General features: G+C 46.4%; 1 protein-coding gene across 2 annotated transcripts in view; it reads left to right on the plus strand.

Moving 5' to 3' along the window:
- The window catches only part of LMNTD2 (lamin tail domain containing 2), a 69,445-nt gene that overhangs the window by 14,061 nt on the left and 27,626 nt on the right, over positions 1–27,758 (plus strand). For both annotated transcript variants that reach the window (XM_065591961.1, XM_065591962.1), the window contains exons 4-6: positions 12,066–12,257; positions 17,260–17,353; positions 18,925–19,104. In XM_065591961.1, coding sequence (XP_065448033.1) covers positions 12,066–12,257; positions 17,260–17,353; positions 18,925–19,104 — 466 coding nt within the window. The remainder of the gene's footprint in view (positions 1–12,065; positions 12,258–17,259; positions 17,354–18,924; positions 19,105–27,758) is intronic.

A 27,758-nucleotide genomic window follows, 5' to 3' on the forward strand; every position in this document is an offset into this window, starting at 1 on the left:
ATTCAAATACAGAGCATGCAGGAAAGACCCCTTTTTACACAGCTGGTGGCAAGCACCAATTAGAATCCTCTAATGTGGGATGTAGGTGCTCTCTCAAGCCCCTGGTTTGAAAACTGGGCCCAGGGGATTGCTATTAAAATAAATTCCTGGTCACTGTTAGCAAACTCCACCTTGTTACCTTGTAGCAAGGCATGTAAATGAGAACCAGTGTTGTGGATTTACATGCCTGCATTTATTTCCACTATTAATTTGAAGGCGTGGTTTCTGGAGGGTTCTGAAAAGCAGGAAAGCTTACTGGCATTTCCCTCCAGATGCAGAATGTTAGCAAGTCATTTGCATAAGAGTACCCATAATGTGCAGCACCTTCTGTAAGAGAGAACTCTACCTGGACTGTGTGAAAGTAAGGAAACCTGGACATCACATGATTTCAGACCAGCACCTATACAAAGGCTCTTTATCACTTCCTGGGCCATACGCTTAACACAGCTCTAGTCTAGCAGAGAGCAAGGGTGGAGTTTAAAGGGAACAATGATGTGGCCACTAATTAGCCAGCAGGAGTGTCATTGAACAATGGGATGGTTAACCCTCACAAGATATTTCTTATATCTTTCCACCCTCAAATGGCTCAGAGAACATGTGTCCCTGTCTAGCATCCATACCTGGATAATGCATGGTGCTAAAACTAAGAGAATACTACTGCTAAAAACTTACATTGTATGTTACATTCCCAAAGCACTGTACACATATCAACCAGCTCCTCCTCTCAATTCATTTGCAAAGTATTATCCCCAGAGATGCTGAGCAAATCTCTTAAGATAACATAATGGCAGAGGCAGGGCTGGAACTCCAAAGTGCCTGGTTCTTGGTCGATGCTCAAGCCACTAAACCTTGCTACCTTTTGGATCTAGTAGTACAAGCTGGTCTTTCTAGTTTGTACATCTATAATGTTAACTCTTAAAGGAGGTCCCTTTGCATAGAAACTGCATCTGGGTATCTCCCACACAGGTGCAAACTGCCTCAAGCCGCCACATAAGCCAAATGGAGCTCATCTCCATATCATTGCAGGTTTGTACAGAAATCCTTATGCAACAATGCCCCTGCCTCCCTTTCTTTTCTCGAGGAATAGCAAAGTAGGCAGGGATCTCATTCACATTTATGCCCCAATAGCTCCTGAAACTAGAACTGCTCACATGGTTTTCTCATGCACACCTCTGAATTAGGTGAATGGACTGCTGGAAGCTTGACTCTTAAATCTGATTTTCTGTTTCAGAGTCTCCAGCAGGGCAGTTTTGTAACCTTGTGCTGGTTTAGGCTGGGGGGAGGTGGACAGCAATATGCACAAAGGGAAATCAGCTGATGACCATTAAATAATTGATTCGTAACCCAAAATGTCATCAATAATAGTGAATTTTGTAACCACTCAGGAAGGAAAAATCAAATGCACAAATAACTGCTTAGGTGGCAAATGCTGCCGAAAAGGATCTTGGGGTTAGAGTGGATCACAGATTGCATATGAGTCAGCAATGAGATGCAGTTGTGAAAAAGGCTAATATCATTCTGGGGTATATTAACAGGAGTGTAATTAATACAGGAAGTAATTATCCCACTCTACTTGGCACTGGTGAGACCTCAGCTGGAGCACTGTGTCCAGTTCTGGGCGGCAAACTTTAGGAAAGATGTGGACAAGTTGGAGAGAGTCCAGAGGACAGTAACAAAAATATTAAGAGGTGTAGAAAACCTGGCCCACGAGGAAAGGTTAAAAATACTGGGTATGTTTAGTTCTGAAAAAAGAAGACTTGGAGGACCTGGTAACAGTTTTCAAATGTTTTAAAGGCTGTTAGAAAGAAGACGGTGATCAATTGTTCTTCTTGTCTAGGAAGGTGGGAGAAGAAGTAATCAGCTTAATCTGCAGCAAGGGAGATTTAGGTTAGATATTAGGAAAAACTACCCTTAGAGTTAAAAAGTTAAGGACTGGAATAGGCTTCCAAGGGAGATTGTGGAAACCCTGTCATTGGAGGTTTTTAAGAACAGGTTGGACACCTGTCAGGGATGGTCTACATTTATTTGGTCCTGCTTCAGCATAGGTGGAAGGACTAGATAATCTCTTGAGGTCCCTTCCAGGCCCACATTTCTAGGACTTGTCTACACTACAGGTTATGTCAGTACAATTTATGTCACTCAGAGGTGTGAATAAGCCACCCCACTGAGCAACGTAAGTTACACCAACCTAAATACCACTGTGGACAGCGCTATGTTGGCGGGAGACGCTCTCCCACCAACATAGCTACCGCCTCTTGTAGAGGTGGTTTTATTATGCCAACAGGAGAGCTCTCTCCCATCGGCATAGAGCATCTTCACCAGATGCAGTGCAGCTGTGCCAGTGTAGCACTTCTCATGTAGACTAGCCCTAGATTCTATGATGGACGGGAGTAAATGAGGGATTCTAGAAGATCTCCACAAAGAGAATATGTGTAATGGTGATTGTGCTCCACCCTGTGCCATAAAAGACCAGCTCCCTGAATGTCCTTTGGGACATTGTTCACAAGGTGGTGGATCCCTGAAATGACCCACCTACTGGTGGGAGAGTAGCTCCTGACACTTGATTCATGGGATGGCCTTAGCATGAGTTTCTGAGAGTGGAGCAATAGCAGCTGCGTACTAGGCCAAGGTGGCTCAGGGGCTCCATGGGGGAAAGGGACTGGATAACAAAGGAATGTCATGATCTTGTCAGCAATTGTGTTTGGATTGGGTTGGTCTGGGGGCACGGATGGGGATTCCACACTTGAATGCCAGGGCCACAGGGCTTTAGACTGTTTTGACCTGCTTGTTTGCAATCTCTAACAACAGGTCTAGAAAGTGACACACAAGGCCCAGGAGACAGCGCCCAATCAAAATCACTCCCCGTATCGTACACCTGTCATGGGATTATTGCTAGGCCCTCAGTTATCATCACTGACGCTGAAGGACACTGATGCCAATGGGGGGAAAAAATACCCTTCACTATCTCTTTTTGTGGCCTCCTAGCAAGGGGAGTCACATTCCTTTGCTATTTCAGTCTTTTCCATGGCAACAGATGGATGTCACAATCACAAAACCACCACTTTGCCGTATGGCGAGAGGGAGGGAGGGAGAGGGGAAGACAGATGGTGATTGAGGAAAAGCTCTGATTCTTAGGGGTCTAAGAAATCATAGGAATCCCTGATTGCTGGAGCCAAAAAGCTGACCCAGAGCTGTGGGAGGGAGGGAAGGAAGAGGCGGGCAGCTCTGCTGAGCCCAGAATAGCAGACCAGCTGTTAACTTATCACTTGTAATTATTACAACATATGGGAGTAAAGAATGGCTCTGAAGGGGAAAATAAATAGATAAATAAATAAATAAGCCAACAAGCAATCCAGGCTGCTGCAAAGTTGGCTCTGTGCGGACAAGAGAGACAACCGGTACCTGCAAGTAGGGAGGGGACCTTAGTGAGGCACCATGTATATAGGCAATTCCAGCCTATCGGAAAGTGGTCTGTGGAACAGATAGCGGCACATGAGAGCGAAATGTTACAGAGGCACTGGGTGAACGGGAACTGCCAGCCAAGAGAGTCAGGATCTGGGCAGCAGGGAGGGGACATCGCAGAGGCACTAGGTTCATAGGCACTGCCATAGGAAAGGGGTCTGTCACTCACCAGATACATGGGCATGAGGAAGAGACTTTACAGAATCAGAGGGGTGAAGAGGCCTGTACAACAGATACCTGTGTAGTAGTAGCCCCATCACTGGTTTACAGCAGAGTTTAAACCCAGGACCTTCGGCACAGGCCTCTGCTCCTTGAACTAAAAGACGAATCCTCCTAGCCAGGAACGGTGGCAGGTGGTTAAACTCTGTGGATCAGACACAGAGCGAGGACACATGACACACACAGAGTGGTGGGTTACACCTGAACGTAGGGAGGAAACATTACAGAGGCACCGGATGCCTGGACACCTCTAGGGGAAAGGGACCTGTGCATCAGATACTGTCAATGAGGCGGTGACACTACAGATGCATGGGCTCTGCATGCCAATGGAAAAGGGGGAAGAGTGTGGGAAGTCGGGTACCACAGAAGGACTTTTTCCTGTATTTTTTTAGGAAAGTGAGGAGCACTATGAAAACAGAGTTTTATTTTATTGCCTGGTCAAGGTGATTCTAGGAAAATATTCCAACAGGCAGGGAGTGAAGAGGAAAATCCACCCCACCCCGCACTTCCCCACATATTACATTTTCTCCTTGCTGTGTATTACTATTTATTTTCTGGGGCTGCCTTCCTGACCTTCAACATCATATCCCCAGAGCTCCTGGGCCCCTTTATTTTCCAGCTGTTGCCTGTCCACTTAAAGCAACACTAATGTGTCTCAAAAGGTTTGTCTCCTGGTAAACTGCAACAATGAATAGTAAGGGGTAGTGATGGGCAATCTTCATGAAGGTTCTAGGCAGGGGTATCAGACAGACAAGCTGTGTTTATATAGCTTGCAGGACACTCAGATTCTGTATAATCTAAGTTTTCATTTTTTAAAACAAAAAAAGTTTCTAGCCTTCACAGCTGCAAAGGTAACTGCGAGTGTATCCTGAGTGCAGGTGCCCGTGATGTCTGCCTGAATCTGCAGACAGCCTGAAACAATGACTCAGCTGTGTAAATTCCCTAGTCACCTATTCATCTAATCAGAGTATCTGTTGTAAAACTCAAATGCTGATGTTTCAGTGTCCACATGAACTATTGAATCACTGTTCATTTTAGTGCCCAAAATGGGAGTTGGTGAGGGGGAGGCAGTGATTTCCCTACACCCCCCTAGGGTGTACACCCCCCCTGAATTTCCCCAACACCCCCTCCCCCAGTTTTGTGAACTAGTTACATGCCAATTTAGTGACTGTTTGGAAATTTGAATTGAAATTGAAACATTAATACACACTTTAAAAGCATATACAGTGTATGATAAAATACGTGTATCTGAAAAAGTAGAATAAATTTGAAAAGTATGAACATATACAGCTGTTGTTTTTTATGACAATGTCAGTGCATTCATTTCGGTGATGTTGGCCAACCTAATACACCTCTACCCTGATATAACGCAACCCAATATAACATGAATTCGGATATAATGCGGTAAAGCAGCGCTCCGGGGGGGACGGGGCTGCGCACTCCGGTGGATCAAAGCAAGTTCGATACCGTGTTTTCACCTATAACGCGGTAAGATTTTTTGGCTCCCGAGGACAGCGTTATATCGGGGTAGAGGTGTAATTTCAAATGATGATTTGTAAGCAAAGTCTAAATGAGCTCTCCCTGACAGCTAGTGATGAGATGGGGCTGGGGGGACAGGCTTCAGGACCAGATTGTATTTACATTCACAGCTAATCTACCTAGGTATCCAGCAAACAGAGCTGTGTTGCCCAAGTGATAGATTTTGGCCTTGGCTACACTCGTGGATTCACAGCGCTGCCGCAGCAGTAGTCGCGCCGCCAGCGCTGCGAGAGCTCTTTTGCAGTGCTGTATGTACTCCGCCTCTCCGAGGGGAGTAGCTTGCAGCGCTGCGAGGGAGCGTGCAGCGCTGCAGGCGCTGATTACACTGGCGCTTTACAGCGCTGCACTCGCTGCGCTCAAGGGGGGTGTTTTTTCACACCTCTGAGCGCAGCAAGTGCAGCGCTGTGAATTGCCAGTGTAGCCAAGGCCTTTGGCTGGGGTTGAGTTACAAATCACTTGAATGTGGGGCGGGGGGTAATGAAATGTTGTTGTTCTTATTGTATGAGTAAAGGCCAGTAGAACTGTACTTAGCCTGTGCTGATTGAGGGCATCAAGAGAGAGGGTGGGGACCTGTCCCGCTCCACTGTTTAAAGACAAAGCTGATTAGGCTACATAGATAGTCTTTTGTTCTGTTAAGTGACCACTGCAGATGAAATCACTGATAATCAGGTCTAAGGCCTTGGCTACACTGGCGCTTTACAGCGCTGCAACTTTCTCGCTCAGGGGTGTGAAAAAACACCCCCCTGAGTACAGCAAGTTACAGCACTGTAAAGCGCCAGTGTAAACAGTGCCCCAGCGCTGGGAGTCACGCTCCCAGTGCTGTAAGCTAATCCCCTCGTGGAGGTGGAGTACCTGCAGCACTGGGAGAGCTCTCTCCCAGCGCTGGCACCGCGACCACACTCGCACTTGAAAGCGCTGCTGCGGGAGCGCTCCCACGGCAGCGTTTTGGAGTTTCGAGTGTAGCCAAGCCCTAAATGCTTAGTCCTGCTGTGGGGACAGTGTTTCTGTGGAAGAGACGGCCCAGACTGCACTAGCAGTGAGGTTCCCCCACTGAGAGCTCAGCTGAAATCACTGAAAGCTGGATGGAACCTCAGGAGACCAACTCGCAGAGGTCACCGTGGCAGGTGGCAGCAGAAGGTGACTGCGCAGGGCCATTGGCAACAGAGCAGTGGAGTGAACAGTGGCACAATGAACAGCAGTAGCCAGAGCGACTATATTTTAGTGACTTTGTTCCAGAATGCTAGATTTGTGACTGGAAATGGAAACTTATATAAATATGTTTCCTAGTAGGCCAAGATTTTTAAAATGCATTATTTGCCAAGATTGTTATCTCACATCGTTGCTATCTTGAGAGGTCATTATGTTGGGGAGTTTCTGTACTAAACATTTTTATTATTATAATTAATTTTTACATAAGAATGGTCATACTGGGTCAGACCAATGGTCCATATAGCCTAGTATCCTGTCTTCCGACAGTAGTCAAGGCCAGGTGCTTCAGAGGGAATGAACAGAACAGGTAATCATCAAGTGATCCATCCCCTGTTGCCCATTCCCAGCCAAGTAAGCAGGCTGACTAACCTTGTGAGGAGGGCTTTAAACTAGGTTCACTGGGGGAAGGAGACCAAAGCCCTGAGGTAAGTGGGGAAATGGGATACCGGAAGGAAGCACGAGCAGGAGAGTGCAAGAGGGGAGGACTCTTGTCTCAGACTGAGAAAGCGGGACAATCAGTGAGTTATCTTAAGTGCCTATACACAAATGCAAGAAGCCTGGGAAACAAGCAGGGAGAACTGGAAGTCCTGGCACAGTCAAGAAACTATGATGTGACTGGAATAACAGAGACTTGGTGGGATAACTCACATGACTGGAGTACTGTCATGGATAGATATAAACTGTTCAGGAAGGACAGGCAGGGCAGAAAAGGTGGGGAAGTTGCATTGTATGTAAGAGAGGAGTATGACTGCTCAGAGCTGCGATATGAAACTGCAGAAAAACCTGAGAGTCTCTGGATTAAGTTTAGAAGTGTGAGCAACAAGGGTGATGTCGTAGTGGGAGTCTGCTATAGACCACCAGACCAGGGGGATGAGGTGGATGAGGCTTTCTTCCAGCAACTAACAGAAGTTACTAGATTGCAGGCCCTGGTTCTCATGGGAGACTTTAATCACCCTGATATCTGCTGGGAGAGCAATACAGCGGTGCACAGACAATCCAGGAAGTTTTTGGAAGTGTGGGGGACAATTTTCTGGTGCAAGTGCTGGAGGAAACAACTAGGTGCAGAGCTCTTCTAGACCTGCTTGTCACAAACCGGGAAAAATTAGTAGGGGAAGCAAAAGTGGATGGGAACCTGGGAGGCAGTGACCATGAGATGGTTGAGTTCAGGATCCTGACACAAACAAGAAAGGAGAGTAGCAGAATACGGACCCTGGACTTCAGAAAAGCAGACTGTGACTCCCTCAGGGAACTGATGGGCAGGATCCCCTGGGAGAATAACATGAGGGGGAAAGGAGTCCAGGAGAGCTGGCTGTATTTTAAAGAATCCTTATTGAGGTTGCAGGAAAAAAACATCCCGATGTGTAGAAAGAATAGTAAATATGGCAGGCGACCAGCTTGGCTTAACAGCGAAATCCTTGCTGATCTTAAACGCAAAAAAGAAGCTTACAAGAAGTGGAAGATTGGACAAATGACCAGGGAGGAGTATAAAAATATTGCTCAGGCATGCAGGAGTGAAATCAGGAAGGCCAAATCACACTTGGAGTTGCAGCTAGCAAGGGATGTTAAGAGTAACAAGAAGGGTTTCTTCAGGTATGTTAGCAACAAGAAGAAAGTCAAGGAAAGTGTGAGCCCCTGACTGAATGAGGGAGGCAACTAAGTGACAGAGGATGTGGAAAAAGCTAATGTACTCAATGCTTTTTTTGCCTGTCTTCACGAACAAGGTCAGCTCCCAGACTGCTGCACTGGGCAGCACAGTATGGGGAGGAGGTGACCAGCCCTCTGTGGAGAAAGAAGTGGTTTGGGGCTATTTAGAAAAAGTGGACGAGCACAAGTCCATGGGGCTGGATGCGCTGCATCCGAGGGTGCTAAAGGAGTTGGCGGATGAGATTGCAGAGCCATTGGCCATTATCTTTGAAAACTCATGGCAATCGGGGGAGGTCCCGGATGACTGGAAAAAGGCTAATGTAGTGCCCACCTTTAAAAAAGGGAAGAAAGAGGATCTGGGGAACTACAGGCCAGTCAGCCTCACCTCAGTCCCTGGAAAAATCATGGAGCAGGTCCTCAAGGAATCAATTCTGAAGCACTTAGAGGAGAGGAAAGTGATCAGGAATAGTCAGCATGGATTCACCAAGGACAAGTCATGCCTGACTAACCTAATTGCCTTCTATGAGGAGATAACTGGGTCTGTGGATGAGGGGAAAGCAGTGGATGTGTTATTCCTTGACTTTAGCAAAGCTTTTGATATGGTATCCCACAGTATTCTTGCCAGCAAGTTAACAAAGTATGGGCTGGATGAATGGACTATAAGGTGGTTAGAAAGCTGGCTAGATCGTCGGGCTCAACAGGAAGTGATCAATGGCTCCATGTCTAGTTGGCAGCCGGTATCAAGTGAAGTGCCCTAAGGGTCAGTCCTGGGGCCAGTTTTGTTCAATATCTTCATTAATGATCTGGAGGATGGCGTGGATTGCACTCTCAGCAAGTTTGCAGATGACACTAAACTGGGAGGAGTGGTACATACGCTGGAGGGTAGGGATCGGATACAGAGGGACCTAGACAAATTAGAGGATTGGGCCAAAAGAAATCTGATGAGGTTCAACAAGGACAAGTGCAGAGTCCTGCACTTAGGACGGAAGAATCCCATATACTGTTACAGACTAGGGACCGAATGGCTAGGAAGCAGTTCTGCAGAAAAGGACTTAGGGGTTACAGTGAACGACAAGCTGGATATGAGTCAACAGTGTGTTCTTGTTGCCAAGAAGGCTAACGGCATTTTGGGCTATATAAGTAGGGGCATTGCCAGCAGATCGAAGGACGTGATCATTCCCCTCTGTTCGACATTGGTGAGGCCTCATCTGGAGTACTGTGTCCAGTTTTGGGCCCCACACTACAAGAAGGATGTGGAAAAATTGGAAAGAGTCCAGCGGAGGGCAACAAAAATGATTAGGGAGCTGGAGCACATGACTTATGAGGAGAGGCTGAGGGAACGGGGATTGTTTCGTCTGCAGAGGAGAAGAATGAGGGGGGATTTGATAGCTGCTTTCAACTACCTGAAAGGGGGTTCCAAAGAGGATGGATCTAGACTGTTCTCAGTGGTACCAGATGACAGAACAAGGAGTAATGGTCTCAAGTTGCAGTGGGGGAGGTTTAGGTTGGATATTAGGAAAAACTTTTTCACTAGGAGGGTGGTGAAGCACTGGAATGGTTTACTTAGGGAGGTGGTGGAATCTCCTTCCTTAGAGGTTTTTAAGGTCAGGCTTGACAAAGCCCTGGCTGGGATGATTTAGTTGGGAATTGGTCCTGCTTTGAGCAAGGGGTTGGACTAGATGACCTCCTGAGGTCCCTTCCAACCCTGATATTCTATGATTATGATTCTTCTGGCAAACAGGCTAGGGACACTCAGAGCATGATGTTGCATCCCTCCCCATCCTGGCTAATAGCCACTGATGGACCTATTTTCCAGAAATTTATCTAGTTTTTTTTTAATACTGTTATAGTTTTGGTCTTCACAGCATCCCCTGGCAAAGAGTTCCACAGGTTGACTTTATGTTGTGTGAAGAAGTACTTCCTTTTGTTTTTTTAAAACCTGCTGCCTATTAATTTCATTGGGTGACTGCTCGTTCTTGTGTTATGTGAAGGATTAAATAACATTTCCTTATTCACTTTCTACACACCAGTCAAGATTTTATAGACTTCTATCATATCCCCCCTTAGTCGTCCCTTTTCTAAGCTGAAAATTCCCAGTCATTTTAATTTCTCCTCCTGTTTCATACCCCTAATCATTTTAGTTGCCCATCTCTATACCTTTTCCAATTCCAATGTATCTTTTTTGGGATGGGGTGACCAGATCTGCACACAGTATTCAGGGTGTGCACGTACTATGGTTTTATATAGAGGCAATATGATATTTTCTGTCTTATTATCTATCCCTTTCTTAATGATTCCCAACATTCTGTTTGCTTTTTTGACTGCTGCTGCCCATTGAGTGGATGTTTTCAGAGAACTCGCCACAATGACTCCAAGATCTTTCTTGAGTGGTAACAGCTAATTCAAACTCCATCATTTTATATGTATAGTTGAGATTGTTTTCCAATGTGCATTACTTTGCATTTAACAACATTGAATTTCATCTGCCATTTTGTTGCCCAGTCACCTAGTTTTGTGAGATCCCTTTCTAAGTCTTCTCAGTGTGCCTGGGCCTTAACTATCTTGAATAGTGGTTTGAGCTTTAGCCTGCTTAAACCTATAGTTGTGAGTTCAATCCTTGAGGGGACCATTTGGGGATTGGTCCTGCTTTGAGCAGGGGGTTAGACTAGATGTCCTCCTGAGGTCTCTTCAAACTCTGCTATTCTATGAAACAGTTCTATCTGCAAATTTTGCCACCTCACTGTTTACCCATTTTTCCAGATCATTTATGAATATGTTGAACAGTAATGGTCCCAGTCGACCCCTCAGCGATACCACTATTTATCTCTCTCTATTCTGAAAACTGATAATTTATTCCTACCCTTTGTTTCCCATCTTTTAACCAGTTACTGATCCATGAGAGGACTTCCCTCTTATCCAATGATGGCTTACTTTTCAAAAGTCAATTTAAATTAAATACATTTTTTTTAAATTATATATTTTTTAGAAATCTAGACCTGTTATGTGTTTTGGTGTAACTTGCATTATCCTTATGTTAAATTTGCATTATCCTAACAAAACATTTACTTTATTCATATGTCTTTTATATATCTTATCGGCCCTGACACCCCCCCCTGTAAATTCGAACACCCCCCCTAATTTCAATTCCTGGGGAAACCACTGGGGGGGAGGGAATCCCACAGGAGGGAATGGGGAGATGCTTCAGGGAAGGAAATGCAGAGAAAATTGCAGAGGAAGTTTAATAACTTCCTCTTTAATAACAGGAAGAGGGAGATAAACAGAAAGAGGAGGATGGGGAAGGAAGTGACACAAAGGACAGAAGTAGCAGTGGGAGCAGTTTGTCTCATTCAGTGATGAATGGGATGATAAGGCACTAAACAAATGATAAATAATCACTAACGGTTTAGTTACTACACAGAGGCCATATTCTCTGCTTGATCACTGTGCAAAGCTCCTACTGACACCTGTGGGCATACATGCCACTTTGCACCGTAGGGCGTATACAGTCCTGAATTTACACCCTGGCCTATGGACTATAATGAAACATAGAATCCAGCCCTCTCACCCCTCATCCAGAGATTTCATTCAGATGCTGATAAGGCACCAGACTGAAGGGAACTTGCATTCTATTTCCTGCTCTGCCACTGACTTACTGTGTGACCTTGGACTTGTCACTTCACCTCTCTATGCCCCTGTTTCATCCTCTATAAAACTGGGTGATAATGCTTACCCATCCCATCCGTTGTTCAATTCATATATGCATGAAAAGTACCATGGCCAAGCTTTTCAAAACCAGATGACTAAAGTTAAGACTCCAAAATCCTTAATGAGCCACTTGAGTAAGTGGCACATACTCTAGAGGTGCACAGAACGTTTGAACCTCCCCCTGATCTGAGCATGGGTTTGGATTGTTATCATTTTAATGGAATATATATCCTTTGGTTCCATTGCAGAGCCCCGCCTGTGCAGCCGAAGGTCCTGCAGAAGAAGGATGACACCCATGTCCTGCGCTTGCTGCTGCATCAGAGGGACCTGGAAATCCAGGGGCTGAGATGCGCCGCTCAGAAGGAGCCAGCGGCCCGGCTCTCCTTCATTTTGCAGGAGCTAGTGAGCATGAGGCAGAGAGTGAGTGCAACCCCCACAAGGTGAGCAGCAGAAAACAAGGGGTTGAGGTCAGACACTGGTGGGAAATGTGATAAAGTCCCACTCAGTGACAACACAAAGACTGGCAAAAGGAGGGGAATCTGCCTGGGTGAAAAGGCCCATCTCACCATTATATATCCACACTGCCTCCATAAAAACTACAATCAAACAACATTATTAAGGTTGCAAAGTCCAGAGCTCAAAAGTTAGGATCTACCCCCCTTGTGTGTGTATGCGTTATACTACAACCTTTAATGCATGAGCACAGGCTACTTTTGCCACAGGACGCCTGCCTCAAAACCTATTGGGATTATTTTACACTCTCGTGATTTTTAAGCGAATCTCATGAAATTTTGGACCCTGATTTACAGTGGCCACGGGTGGGCTGGGGCTCACGCTCTAGGCCTGGTCTCTAGAATCAAGGAGCACACTGTAGGGTGGAGAGGGTCTAAGGAAACATGAGTGATAGAGAGGGCTGCCATAGATTACAGCGGGCCGGGGGAAAGCAGAAATGAGGGAAGGGGGTCAAAGAGAGCGGCACAGGAGAGAACTCAAGGGAGCAAATCTTTGGGGAAGGAGGGAGGAGAACAGATAATTTATGCAAATGAGATCATGCATATTTGTCAAATATTTGTCAAATTAGAACACTGCCTTATTTCCATGGCAACTCCAGATTTCAGCCCTACAGCCTTAATAGGTGATGACGCAGCAACCCCTGGACTAGCTACTTCAGTTTCTGCAGCCCAGAAAAAGAATATAGTCACTCTAACAGACAGAGAGTCTCTTCCAGTGAGGGTGAGAAAGCTTAGCCCAGCTCCTCTGGGCTCCCCAAGTACAGCAGCTGCCTTCGGCTCACGTGCAGAATACATACACCCACGCACTGATTTTCAGAGGTGTCGAGCACCCACACCTCCTACTGAAGCCAAGCAGAGCCATACATGCTCGGCAGCTCTGAAAATCAAACCCTTGAAGCAAATCCAGCTGCCAGATGGATGCAAGACTCTGCAAACTTAATGTGCATCAAGGTCTCAATTTGCTTAGACCTGATCTTGCTTCCATTAAAGTCAATGGAAGCAGGAGCAGGCCGGTGGGGACAGATTTCCAGGACGTCAGCACCCACAATTGAAGTCCAATTTTCAAAAGAGCTCATCACCCAGCATCTCCCATTGCTTGCCCTCGGTGCTGAGCCCTTTGGACAATCTGGTCCTGATTTTGGGTGCTGAGCACTTTTGAAAGTCTGGCCTTTAATGCCGAAGAGTCTAGCCAAGAATCGTCTCATTGGGAAATAGAGCAGAGTGAAAGAAAGTGATGTGACTGCATACAGCACCAGCCCAAAACAAGACTAGAGCAAAAGCGAAGGCTCTTTGCTCAAATAGACACAATCCCTAGGAGGAAAAAGCCAGGCAGCTCTGAGATTTCTCTGCAAGACAAACTCAAAATGGAACTTTGGTTTTGGTGCAGCCTGCGATGGGAGAATGAAAGATTTCTGGGAAACCCACTGAAAAGAGGATCCCACTCCTGCTGGTGCCGCTGATTTGAAAGCCTGCTCTCTGGCGCAAAGTTCGTGCCACCGGAAAATCCGGTGAGCTCAGGGCATGGAAAGGAGCATTCCACATCACGGCTCTGCCTATGAATCACAGTGCAAACAAGGCTGCGCTCCTTCTGAAAGGGAGGCAGTGGAAATATAAAAAGCCATTCAAGCTCCGTGATCCAGAACATGAATAAACTGTATGTGGCAGAGAACAGCTACCATGCCTATTAAAAAAAAACATCCTCCCTGAATCCTAGGAACCCATATGGATACATTATATGACACAGCTATATGGGCCACCTCCTCAGCCGGTATATATAATCCTAGCTCCACTGAAATCAAGGAAGCTATGACAATTTACATCAGCTGCGGATCTGGCCTTATATATCCTAAATCACTTAGGGCTCCAGAGCAGGGCCTATGGGATCATTCTGGATAGGCCACGGGAGCAATGACCATACTGCAGTGAGCAAGGAGCAATGATTGTACTACAGTCACTGCTGCCCTTAGATCACGGCTCATCCCAGAAAAGTTCTTGCAGGAGTGTCCAGGATTCAACTTAATAGTAGAACTGCATGAGCTGCTCTGTGTTATAAAATGGCCTTTGACATAAGTCACATGCGTTCCTGCTTGCCTGAAGTAGTGCTGACAAGTGATGGTTGTGGGTATAGTTCTCACGCTCTGGGGCTGCTTTTCAACTGGAGCCGCATCACCAGGTGCTCAGACACTGCAGGGATGGAGCACGGTACAAACACCTCGACAGAACAAGGCACATTTAGGGTCAACTTCACCTTTGTAAAGCCCCTTAGTCGTAATTCTCCCCTGCCTTGCACCTTGTGTAGTCATTGACACCTGCCCCTAGTGGGTGTGCAGTGTTACCATTCAGATTTGCTCCTGCTTTTATACCCACTTTGCACTGACTCTGCACATGTGTAAATGACTGCATGGGGAAAGTTGAATCGAGCCTCTGGTGCCTGCAAAAGAAATGGAAGGGAGGGAGATTAGCACAGCCTTTCTGCTGCTGTTTGCTGTGTTATTACAATGATCTGTAAGCCATGGTTTACCTGGCTGGTTTTAGGACCCAGCGGGAGACAAGAGCCTGCAAAGAGCTTCCCGCTTTGAAGCATATTTGGTGAGTCCTTTGTGCATTCCAGTTCAGCCCCTAGAGTTGGCAGAGTCTGAGTCAGACCTGACTGGGGTCCTGCTGGCTGAACCTCAATCTGATGTACTGCCACTCGCCTTTTCATTCTTGGATCATAGCTGGCACTGTGATGGTCTGTGTTGCCAGAGTATTTCCTCAGAGAGATGCCTGCGGCTGCAACGGACATGCACACACACGGGCAGACATATACACACACTCCTGTGGTTTTGGCTTGGCTTCCAAATGCTGACTTGACCCCTCAGATCCTTTCGGTTTCCTCCCGCTCCACTGACAACTCTGGGTTTCCTGCATTTAAAGAACATACCACAGAAAAACCCGCGTTGACTCACATGCACACTGCACTCAAAGCCAAGGGCGAGCACATTCTGCCTGGGAGCAGTGTTCCCATCGGCAAGGCAAGCTGTCTGATCAGTCGTGACATCAACACATCAGAGGTGATGTCAAGAAGACACAAGTCAGAACCAGCACAGGGCGGAAGCCCTATGTGGCTCCCAGCCTTCCCAAAGGAGACAGTACTCAGGTTTCATCTCCTGTTAACATGGCAAGCTTCCTGGTACCTGATCAGAGAGCTCACAGGCAGGGGCAGCCCTTCCACCTCAGCTTCCTGGGCCACCAGTGACAATGTCTGTACCCAGGGCAAGTCACTTACAGTAAGAGCCTATCACTTAACTGCTAATCACCAGTCCTGATCTGGCCCCATCTGACTGCATGTGTTGATGCTCCAGTTAATTGCATAGTAGTTACTTGCATAACACTGACTGGAGGTCCAGATCCTGTGTGCTCAGAATGGGGGGTAAAAGAGCCAGTCAGAGTGCATAGTCTCTCCATGATCACTCATCTTGCTTTGAGAGGGCATCTGGATTTGAAGCTGGGGGCCCCTTTGATCTGCAGTTAAATGCTCTACCATTGAGGTGGTTCTCAATCTTTCCAAACCACTGTACCCCTTTCAGGAGTCTGATTTGTCTGGCTTACCCCAAGTTTTACGTCACTTAGAAATTACTAGCTTACAAAATCCAACATAAAAATACAAGTGTCCAAGCACCCCAGAACTGAAAAATGGCATACTTTCTCATTTTGTCTGTATGAACTTTTAGTTTGTACTGACTTCACTAGAGCTTTTTATGTAGCCTCTTGTAAAACTAGGGAAATATCTAGATGAGTTGATGTACCCCCAGGAAGACCTCTGTACCCCGGGGTACGCATACCCCAGTTGAGAACCACTATTCTATATCACTCCTCCTCCTGCTGCAATGCAACCTTTTAAATGGGGAAAAGTTGAAAAGAAAACGGGTGTTCCCCTAAAACAATCAACAGTAGCAGAACTATAATAAAACTCCTCCCATATCCAGTATATTAATAATCAGAGACAGACTATCCGCCTCAGCAACAACACCCAAGCTGCCGCAGGTACGTAACTTTAGAGGATTCTTGCTCCTCCCTTTCTGGGTGGCCTTTTTATACTGGAGCCTCCTGAGCTTCTGTTATTGCTCCAGAGTTTGCAAGATAAGGACACCAGGCATTTAAACTGGTTTGGCATAACTTCGTTGATGTGTCACAAAACTAGTTTGGAGGGAGGGAGGGAGTGGGGCTTCAGTCCCCAGTGATTCCACCCCCATCAGGAAAAGTTCACATACAATTTGTGCAAACTGCTTTACGGCTAGGAGTGGAAGAGGATGTGGAAGCTGCAAGTGGCTCAGGAGTGTAATGAACATAATGATCATATTGCTGATGTAAAGATCATAGTACTAACCCACGAGCAATGTTGATGCATTCGAAAGGGAGTCCCTAACCAGTCTTGCCCAGGGGACGGAAAGGCAGTGTAGGTAGAAATTCAAAAGGAGACAATGGTGGTAATTCTTGTGACCTCATTTCATTCATCGTCTGGCTATAAGGCAAGCAGAAAAACACGCACACAAGGAAACACTGGAAATTAGGGTTAGCCGTCTGTCTAGGCCAGGGGTTCTCAAACTGGGGGTTGGGACCCCTCAGGGGGTCACGAGGTGATTACATGGGGGGTCGCAAGTTGTCAGCCTCCACTTCAAACCCCGCTTTGCCTCCAGCATTTATAATGGTGTTAAATATATAAAAACATGTTTTTATTTATAAGGGGCGGGGGGTTGCACTCAGAAGCTTGCTATGTGAAATGGGCCACCAGTAAAAAAGTTTAAGAACCACTGGTCTAAGCATTTACAAGGCACCAAGCACAGTGGTTGTCTCTAAAATGTCTGAAACATGTCTATTGTATTGAGATATCTCTGAACATGGTTTGGAATTGGAAAGAGAAGTGTAATGATCTTGTGGGTTTCTGTAGGTACCAAACCAAAAGAGGCCAGCCAGAGCATCTCCAAAAGGAAATAGACAGACTGAGCTCTGAATTGCAGGCTGAAAAGGAGCTCCATATGAGGGTAAGTCACTGAAACCCAGCAAGGGGGAGGATCTCAGACCTTGGACTCCACCATAGCAGGAACTTCTACACTGCTATTTTTAACCCGGCACTCCAAGCCCCACGAGACCAGTCAGTGGACCCAGGCAGGCTCTGAGACCTGGTGCCACAGGCATTTTTTTGCAGTGTAGACGTACCCTGACGGACCAGGCTAGCCAGGGCTTAGGCACCCCACAAGCAATAGAGGTAGTGAAAGAACTGTGGAGCTGGATAACAGAACAAAATCACCTGTAATTCTCAGGGCTAAGGCTATGTCTACACTAGAAACACTATAGTGGCACAGCTGCAGCACAGCAACCATGCCACTGTAGTGTAGACACTTCCTACAGCGAGGGAGGGGTTCTTCTGTCTCTGTAGTAAATCCACCTCGCAGTTAGGGTGATGGAAGAATTCTGTTAGCCTAGCGCTGTCTACATTGGGTCAGATTAACACCATCTGAATTTTTCATACCCCTGAGCAACGTAAATAGGTGTTGAGCTAAGTTTTAGGTGTAGACCAGGCCTAAGTAGCATGCAGACACACCCTATACCATTGTTTTGTAAGTGAGGACAGAGAGATCAGTTCTGAAAGAGGCAGGTGTGGGCATTAATGGGCAAAATGAGTCCAATGACATCCGTGCCACATCTGCAGACTGCTGAGCGGCTGACAGGCCAATATTCACTGATAAGAACTACAAACAAATACAGAGTCAGGCTAGCAGAAACTGGCTCATCCACACACATACATTTAAATAACAACCACGTCAGTGCACTGACTGTCCAGTGTAGGTAGCTGTTGTCATGGTTAACAACAGGGCCCATGCAATGCTCTGCACTGAGGCCATCACAGCTATTATAGACAGAATGTAAGAAAATATGTAGGGAGCTGTGAGAAGATGGACTGTGCCCTGGATGTTCAGTCTAGTCCAAGACCCTCAGGTGAGTGGGATGCGGGGGGTCTTACCTGCAACCTGGCTAGTGTGAACTGATGAATGGGTGTACTGATTATTGATTAACCTCTTAGACTGCATTGGTTAAAGATTCAGTCTCTTGAGGGCTACAACATCAGGAATATTATTAGCATTAAGAGACCCTAGGAGCGCACTGCTGCAGTCTAAGAGATTAATCAGTAATCAATACACCCATCCATCAATAAGACTACATGTGGGACACAGACTATGTCTTTTGGGACTGACCTTTCATTGGCCAAACCACTTGTCCATCTCCTTTCTCCTTCTGGGTGAGCTGTAGCTTGCCGCTTACAGGAGAGTGTGTTTGTGGTAGTGGCTCGGGCTTTAGAGGTAGCGGGTTCAACCCCTGCTGACAGCCCAACGCGGGGGCGGGGTGTCATTATAGGCCTGAGGCCAATTCGACTGCCACCATCCAGACTCATTCCAACAGCTGGGAAACGGTGCAAATATTGATGGTGAGGGAGTGAAGTGTCCCATGATAAAAATGGGAGTCATGCAGCAGCATAGGAGCTTGGGGTGCTGCCAGCAGGGAATATGGCCCCAAGTGGTTGGCTTTGGCATTTACAGTTTTCCTTTTTTAAAAGGAGATGCAGCTCTTGAAGGAGAAACTCTGCAAATCAGAGCTGTTGGTGCAACAACTGTACAAAGAGATCGCAAGGCTGGAGAAGTCACAGCCTGGGAGACCCGCCCAAGGCCTCCGAGAGCCACAGGAAACAGAGGCCAGTGTGAAGCGGGGTGATAAACCAGAAACGGAGAGTTTCGAGGTAGGAACTAAAGCTTTAGAGAGCTGAGAGCAAGTGAGTGAGAGCAAAGAAACAGAGGGAGAAAGGGGGGGAGGGGGGACTGAAAGGCACTAGGGGTCAGAGATGAAGGCTGCGCAGTCTCCAGGCATCAGGACTAGGATGAGATTAAATTGCCTGCTCTACAGATAAATCCACTGGCCCGTGACTTAACAGCCCAATCAGCAGGGAGAGAAGGATACTAGCACTGTCAAAGCATCCTCTCGAAATGAACACACACATCACCCCAGAGACAGAAACCCCACCCACTCTGTAAAGGGGTGGCCACTATCCTACAAGCTCTCCCCTCTTCCCCCCACGCTGTCCCTATCCACACACACCTGGGCCCCGTTCTAGTCATCCACCACCCTGATCTCCAGCCTTGCTTCCCTGCAAACTCTTTGCCATCCCTCAGGGCCTTGAGTACATGGCCCCCTGCTGGGATGGGGGCTACTCATCCCTCCTCCTGGGTGGAGCCTTAGAGACAGGGAGGGATGGCCTGGGAAGTTCCCTTCCCAGAAGCCTAATGATGACCCCTGCCACCTCCATTCCCGGCAGGGTCAGGGCCATAGTGTACAAAGGGGGGTGCCTGTGGTGCAGGGGTAGAGGCAAAGAAATAGCACGTGCCGGGGGAGGGGTTGTGAGCCTCACCCTGCTCCTTGTTGTCAGTGTGAGCCACCCTCACTGTAGAGCTGCCCCGTTTCCAGGAGACAGCACCAGAAGGAGCCGGGCTCAGAGGCAGCCTTGCATGCTGCCTCGCCTCTGTGGCACTCTCTGAACTCGCTCTGCCCTTGCTGGGGGAGGCTCGCATGCCGGCCAGAGATCTGAGTCCATGTCACTCCCATGCTGTAATTCATTAGAGGCTGGGTGTTCCATTCCTCCAGCTGGTGCTTGGTCACTTCCCTGCAGATTCCTCCACCCAAGAACCGTTCTCCACAGATTCTCTTCCCAGTCACCTGTCTGTAGCATAAAAACAAGAAATGCCCTGCTGCTTTTCTGACCCACAAACAGCTAGGTCATTCCCAGAACCGACACGATTCACTGCGCTGCCCCGTACGCCCTGCCCATGCCAGTCTTTTTGCCATGCCAGTACCCTCTGTGCTCCCCTCCCTGCTGACATGGGGCTCGCAAGACACTAAAGGAGGAGAGAGGTAGCGTGGCTAAAACTGAAGTCACACCGGAAGGACAGTCATTGCTGGTTCTCCCAGTGCTTTCTGTCCTCTGCACAGCTTTCCTTCGCATTGCAAGTTCTTGCAGGCAGGGACTGCAACTATTGGGTGCATTACACTGTGCCAATGCTAAACAAGTGATACTAAGCAAGCAGCCTCAGCTGGCGACACTCCCTGCTCCCACATAACCTCTGGCTCCAAGCTGCTGCTCATCCCCTGATATTTCTGGATGTTGCTTCCTTTTCCTGTGCCTGATGCTAGGGATTAGGGAGCCCTCTACTGGCTGGGCACTGAACAGATCCTTTCCCCCGCAGCTCATTCAGGCCCTGATTCAATAAGATATTTAAACACGGGCCTAACTTCAAGCTTTGATTTCAGTGGGACTCTCCATGTGCTTAAAGGTAGGCCCGTGCTTAAGTACGTTGCCGAGTTTGGGCAGGGGGAAGGTAAGATTCAGCAGATTCATCCATGGCATGCACTGTGCCTACTGCTCAGAGCTCAAGTGGCAGTGACATCTTCTCTTTGCAAGGCCCTAGGCAACAGCGATACATGCTGGGGCTGGCGTGACAGATCCTGTCCAGTAACAGGCAGTGGTACACACTACAGGGAATCTGAACCACTTTATTCCCTGCCCCAACAAGCAATGAGAATTAGGATGGGAACGAAAAGCCATCCACGCCTCCTGTGAGCCAGCCAGGTCTAAATGAAGAAGGTGGCTGGCCTGGAGTAGGGGGCAGATTTGAGAAGACCTCTTTATTTACTCTTATAGCCCATGCCTGCCTCCCTGGGGATGCTGAGCGGCGATCAGCTGTGAAAGCCTCTCTGGGAAAAGAGAAACGCTCTAAGCTGAAGCCGTGTCCCTCAGACAGAGATGTCAGTCACTTGAGCCTCGGGGGGAGGCCTGTGCAGCTGCACTCTGGGAGTTTAGCAGAAAAGGTTAGGAAAGGTGTATGGCTGAATCAGGGAAGAACAGCGCCTGTCACAAGCAATTACTTTATTATCATCAGTACATAAAGCCAGAGGAGCAGTGCAACCAAGTGGCTAATTCAAGGAGAGCGGAGGGGGAGAGGAGAAGGAACATGTATCATCATGTATATTCCTCTATTGCACCCTCTTTATACGACCATATTCAGTGCCCAAGCATTTTGCGTGTGACAGACAGAAAAGATGGTCCTGAGCCGGAAGCCCAGATTCAAACACCCACAGATTTTGGAGATTTCAAAATCTGAGCCCAGAGTCAAGTTTTGTAGCTCTGGTTATAGCCCAATTAGAATGGGGTGAAATGTGGCTAGGAGCCAGTGTAAATCTTCCAGGAGAAATGGACATATCAAGAAAGAGTGAGTGGCCAGGCCTTACGGAAGTTTCTGTGCCGTACATGCAGAGTCTGCCACATGGTTGGAGGGAGTGGGTGCACAGCTTTAGGTTGCACCTTGTGGCTTAGAAAGAACTCTAAGAATGCAGGCGACTTGCCAAGTCTCACTCCGTTAGCGCTTGATTCAAAGATCACAGAAGGCAAGGGGAGGCTGTTCATGGACGTTAGCGTGTGTTTGATCAGGCCTCTTGAGAGAGACTCGCTCATTTGGGCTAACGATTTTTAACATCTCTCACTCTTCAGCTGAAGGAATTTTGAAGTCAGTGTCTCTTTACAGGTCTTACGGCTACAATTTGGTAGTTTAGTCCCACAAATTTGGGTCTTTTTGGAGAAGAAGGATGGTCTTGTGGTTCAGAGGTTGACTGACCTGAAATTAGGGAGCTGTGCATTCAACTTCTGGCCCTGCCACCGACACCTTATGTGACTATGGTTGCATCACTTAGTCTCTCTGTGCCTCAGTTCCTCATCTGTTGAATGGGGATAATAATGCTCCCTATGTCTGTCTTGTCTAATTTAGAGTGTACACACTTAAGGGGCTGTGTCTTAGTATGTGTTCATACAGCACAAGCACAATGGGGTCCTGCTCTCAGGTGGGGCCTTTAAATAGAGGTTTATAATAATAAATTATTAATAAATAAATAATAAATAATAAAGGGGTTTTGCAAGATCGAACAGGCATAGAAATGGCCCTACCCCCAATTCTAATGAAAAGCTTGTTTAAAAACACACTTTTCATATTGTCATTAACATACTGAAAAACAATATCGAATTATGTATATGTTTATCCTGATTAACCTTACCTAACACACTCATACTTCTGCACTAGTACAATCAATCTTAATCAGTGGTTCTCAGACTTTTGTACTGGTGACCCCTTTCACACAGCAAGCCTCTGAGTGTGCCCCCCTTATACATTAAAAACACTTTTTAATATATTTAACACCATTATAAATGCTGGAGGCAAAGCGGGGTTTGGGGTGGAGGCTGACAGCTTGCGACCCCCCATGTAATAACCTTGTGACCCCCTGAGGGGTCCCAACCCCCAGTTTGAGAACTCCTGATCTTAATCATAACCATTTCCATGTATCTCTCACCTCCTAATTCCATTTTATTTAACCTTTAACAAAAATCTACATGAGAGGCACTTAGACCTCTAGACATTGACAAAACAAATAAAAGTCTAGTTACCCTCCGCTGCACATAGTGTCCAAATGTAAATAGTTGTTCTGCCTTCCATGTAGGAGACTTTCTGGAAGTGTTTCCTTCTTCTGCTATTTTCCCTTTGTAAATCACATGTAAGTTATAATCAACTGCTATGTATATCCCTTCATATAGGAATCATTTGACCTGTTCCTCATCTGCTTTCCCCCTCTATATTTGTCAAGTTTAAAAGGCCCATTTGTGTTTGGTGAGCCTCTTATTGTTGTCTGTATTTATTTTGTTCAAAAGTAAAAACACAGTGACCATACACTAAGATCTGCTTGATCCCAGTATAAAGCAATCTGTCATTTTTTCCATGGCGATGGTTTCCCAAGTTTTATTTCTCCATGCCATTAATCTAATTCAAAGATTTGTGTTTACATTTAAACCTCCCCGGCATTGTTTGCAACCCAAACACAACAGTATTGAGCTGGTGAATGAGAACTAAGAAGGGGAAATGGCTAGTCTATTTTCATTCTCCAGTCTGAGTAAAGAAAAGGAAATGGTGTAACAGGTAATAAGTCAGTTATTGAGTTTGATTTTTAATTTATTTTCAAGTCTAATAACCTACATTAGTAACCCAGGGAAAGCAATTTGCTTTCTTCCACCCCTAAAAATCTAAGATTTGTAACTCAACAGCATCCTTTTAAAATCTCATTTGTCACAGGTTGGCAGCATTGCCGGGGGCACTATTAGATCAGAATTTGTTCTTTGCATGGTCGCTGTGTCAAACCACTCCTTGTGGGACAATATTTTGAGTAGAGTGCTCCCACCTAACAGGAAGGCTCAGTAACTGCCCGAAGCCAGGAAACCCGGTCCTTTTTGGGGGGCTAGGATGTTTTGTTGATCAGTAATAATTCTACATATTATTCCAAACAGGCAAAACCTTTGTGGCAAGGCTCTGTCACATCATGCCTTTGCTCTTGGTCAGTATATGAGCAGCGAATATGCCAGGTTGATACGGGTCTTTCCTGCTTCCAGGATGTTGACAAGAACCTCACGAAGGGTTATGTATTAATTCTGGCTGTTTGGAGGCCACTATCCCTTGTTCCCTCTCCTCCTCAGTTCTTGATGGTTTTGAGCTCTTGGTTTGTGCTTCTTAGTGGGATCCTCTATCGTAAACGAACCAACAAAGGTTGCCTCTGTCTTCACGAACAAGGTCAGCTCCCAGACTGCTGCACTGGGCAGCACAGCATGGACATGTGTTATTCCTTGACTTTAGCAAAGCTTTTGATACAGTCTCCCACAGTATTCTTGCCAGCAAGTTAAAGAAGTATGGGCTGGATGAATGGACTATAAGGTGGATAGAAAGCTGGCTAGATCATCTGGCTCAACGGGTAGTGATCAATAGCTCCATGTCTAGTTGGCAGCCAGTATCAAGCAAAGTGCCCCAAGGGTCGGTCCTGGGGCCGGTTTTGTTCAATATCTTCATTAATGATCTGGAGGATGGCGTGGACTGCACCCTCAGCAAGTTTGCAGATGACACTAAACTGGGAGGAGTGGTACATACGCTGGAGAGTAGGGATAGGATACAGAGGGACCTAGACAAATTAGAGGATTGGGCCAAAAGAAATCTGATGAGGTTCAACAAGGACAAGTGAAGAGTCCTGCACTTAGGACGGAAGAATCCCATGCACTGCTACAGACTAGGGACCGAATGGCTAGGCAGCAGTTCTGCAGAAAAGGACCTAGGGGTTACAGTGGACAAGAAGCTGGATATGAGTCAACAGTGTGCCCATGTTGCCAAGAAGGCTAATGGCATTTTGGGCTGTATAAGTAGGGGCATTGCCAGCAGATCGAGGGACGTGATCATTCCCCTCTATTCGACATTGGTGAGGCCTCATCTGGAGTACTGTGTCCTGTTTTGGGCCCCACACTACAAGAAGGATGTGGAAAAATTGGAAAGAGTCCAGCGGAGGGCAACAAAAATGATTAGCGGGCTGGAGCATATAACTTATGAGGAGAGGCTGAGGGAACTGGGATTATTTAGTCTGCAGAAGAGAAGAATGAGGGGGGATTTGATAGCTGCTTTCAACTTCCTGAAAGGGGGTTCCAAAGAGGATGGATCTAGACTGTTCTCAGTGGTACCAGATGACAGAACAAGGAGTAATCGTCTCAAGTTGCAGTGGGGGAGGTTTAGGTAAAACTTAGATATTAGGAAAAACTTTTTCACTAGGAGGGTTGTGAAGCACTTGAATGGTTTACCTAGGGAGGTGGTGGAATCTCCTTCCTTAGTGGTTTTTAAGGCCCGGCTTGACAAAGCCCTGGCTGGGATGATTTAGTTGGGGATTGGTCCTGCTTTGAGCAGGGGGTTGGACTAGATGACCTCCTGAGGTCCCTTCCAACCCTGATATTCTATGATTCTATGATTCTTATTCACCAATTGAGGGCCTGATCCAAAGCCCATGATGTCAATGGAAAGACTCCTACTGACTTCGCCAGCTATAGGTTCATAGTCATGGAACAGTTGCAGTTCACCCTCTAGTTCAAACCCAGATCCTTGCCTCTTGCTGTGGACTTACAAAAAACAATAGCAGCACTCCAGTCTGCCTGCTTGGAGATCAGCACCTCCAAGGTTCAGGCTGAAAGTATCTTCCTACAACAGGATTCCGACTGAATTGCCTCATGTAATCTGAGCAGCTAGACGCCCCAAACTCAGTAAGGTTCGACAGTGACGCCGGTATAGACCTGAAAGGATGTCAGGTATCACTGGGATGGGACAGGCTACAGAGATATTCAGTATAATCCTAATGGTACATGGCTAGAAAGGGTGCTCAGTCTACTAGCTTCTGGTCAAGGGCCTCACTAAGCAGCCATGGTTAACATGGCAAGGTCTGGACACTGAGGACCAGAAGAGCAGTCAATGATCAAGAGGCCTCCTTGCTGTAGGGCTGCTGCTAAGGATAACTGGCACATATCTAGATGGTCTTATGGGAAGCACTAGCCCTAGGACTCATCAGATAAGTGCCGAGTTCCGGACTGTGCCTCAGACATACTGTGTGACCTTGGGCAAGTTGCTTAATCAGTGTGCCTCAGTTTACCCATCTGTGAAATGGGGCTAATGATACTTCCCTACTTCACAGGGGAGAGGTGGGATAAATTCATTCACATACCATGCTCAGGTACCTTAGAGAGGACCAACTAGAGAGGGGAGAGGGAGGGATTTCTTATTAGCTGGAGTCACGACTGTGCATAAAAATGTCTCTTTAGTGCAGAACTCCATTTTGTAACTTGCAAGTGAACTGTGACACTCTTAATTTTAAATTAAATTATTTAATGTATTAAATCACTGCCTGAAGCGCATCTGATGGGGATTTGCTTTTAAATCCCCCCACCTCCACCTACACACAAAACATACTTGGTTTTTAAAATAAGACTGGATGTGCATAAATACCTGTCCCATGGGGAAACAGTTTGTTTTCCTTTGCATTTTCTCTTTTTCTCTCCCTGTTGCCACCTGTGAGTTTAAGAAAACAATAGATCTCTAATCCCCAAATAAACCTTTTCATTTGAATAAACAGTTTACTGTTGTAGTCTCAGAACGAACATCCTATAAATATTTTCATTTAATAATTGGGCCACACCATTTGCAGCACATACACTCAACTTCATCCTTTTCTCCTGTTTTTTTAACACTTTTGAATACTTCCTTGTGTTCTGAAACATATTCTGATACAGATTTTCGTTTTCTTCCCATTTTAGTGGATCAGATTTTTAAACCATTATCTGCTAACAGCTTGAAATGTGTACGTGGTGGGCGTGAGATTCATCAGTATGTTCAGATGTGCACGCACCTCAGAGCTTGTGTGCGTGCCTGTGTGTTTATTGTGTGTCTCTTTTAGATTAATACATAGCCTTACTTCAACGGGCAGCTTTGCATATACACACAGACTAATGTATTATCATAATACATACATCTCACGCAACGTATTGCATTTTCCTAATAAAACAGTTATTTTTTATATATTTGAATGATACAAAAGTAGGGTGAAAATTGGAAAAAACTAAACAACACTGAAGAACCCGGGATTTTTTCAGTAAAAATCAGTTTAAGCTGAAAATGAAGGTGCTTAACTATGCAGCCTATGTAATCCATAGCATGGTTTTACAACACAGATCTCAGACAAAATAAAAACACCAACACTTGCACACACTGGCCAGGGAAAGTGTGCTAGAGCCCTGCTAGTAATAGCCTTGTTCCAGCACTATTGTAGCTATCAGTTTCTATACCAGTGTGAATAGGGGCCAAAAAGACAAGGATCCTGCAGATAACTGTCTGCTAAAATGCACATAAACCTTGGAAAGGGAGCAAGTCACAGGCAAAAGACAAGAGCAGAAAAGAATAAGAAAGGTGCTAAATTAGAGTTTGGGCTGGTTCCCACTGAAGCCAATCGCAAAATTCCCATTGACTTTATTGGTATTAGAATCCAGCCTTCAGCCCCCTCCTGGACAGCTGCCCTGTTATAAGGAATGTGTGTGTGAAATTCCAAAGTCAATCTAGCTAAGCACAGTGTCTCCTGTTCGGGAATTAGAACTCTCATTTGGCACAGAAACCTTGGCAGAGGGGCGAGAACTTTGGAACAGGTTTGAGCCTGCAGTGCTGGGGGATCTGCAAATTGCATTACAGCAATGGTATGTGGTATGCAGCTCCGCTCTAATCCAGAAGCGGACGGAAGCTAGGCAATGGGCACGCGTGGCCCCAGGCCAGGGAAACTCACAGCGCTGCATGCCCCAGATGGCTCAGTTTTGATGTAATGTGGTTACAGAGCAGAGCTCAGGCAGAAAGCATCTAGCTGGGGTGGGGATAGCGTGGGGGTGCGTGTGGGGGCAGGTCACAGCCAGGGCTGCCCTTATATCGCTGCATAATACTTCCCCTGCAATTGGAAATAGATTTGTAA

This window comes from Chrysemys picta, chromosome 4 (assembly GCF_011386835.1).
Source record: "Chrysemys picta bellii isolate R12L10 chromosome 4, ASM1138683v2, whole genome shotgun sequence".
Taxonomy (NCBI): domain Eukaryota; kingdom Metazoa; phylum Chordata; order Testudines; family Emydidae; genus Chrysemys; species Chrysemys picta.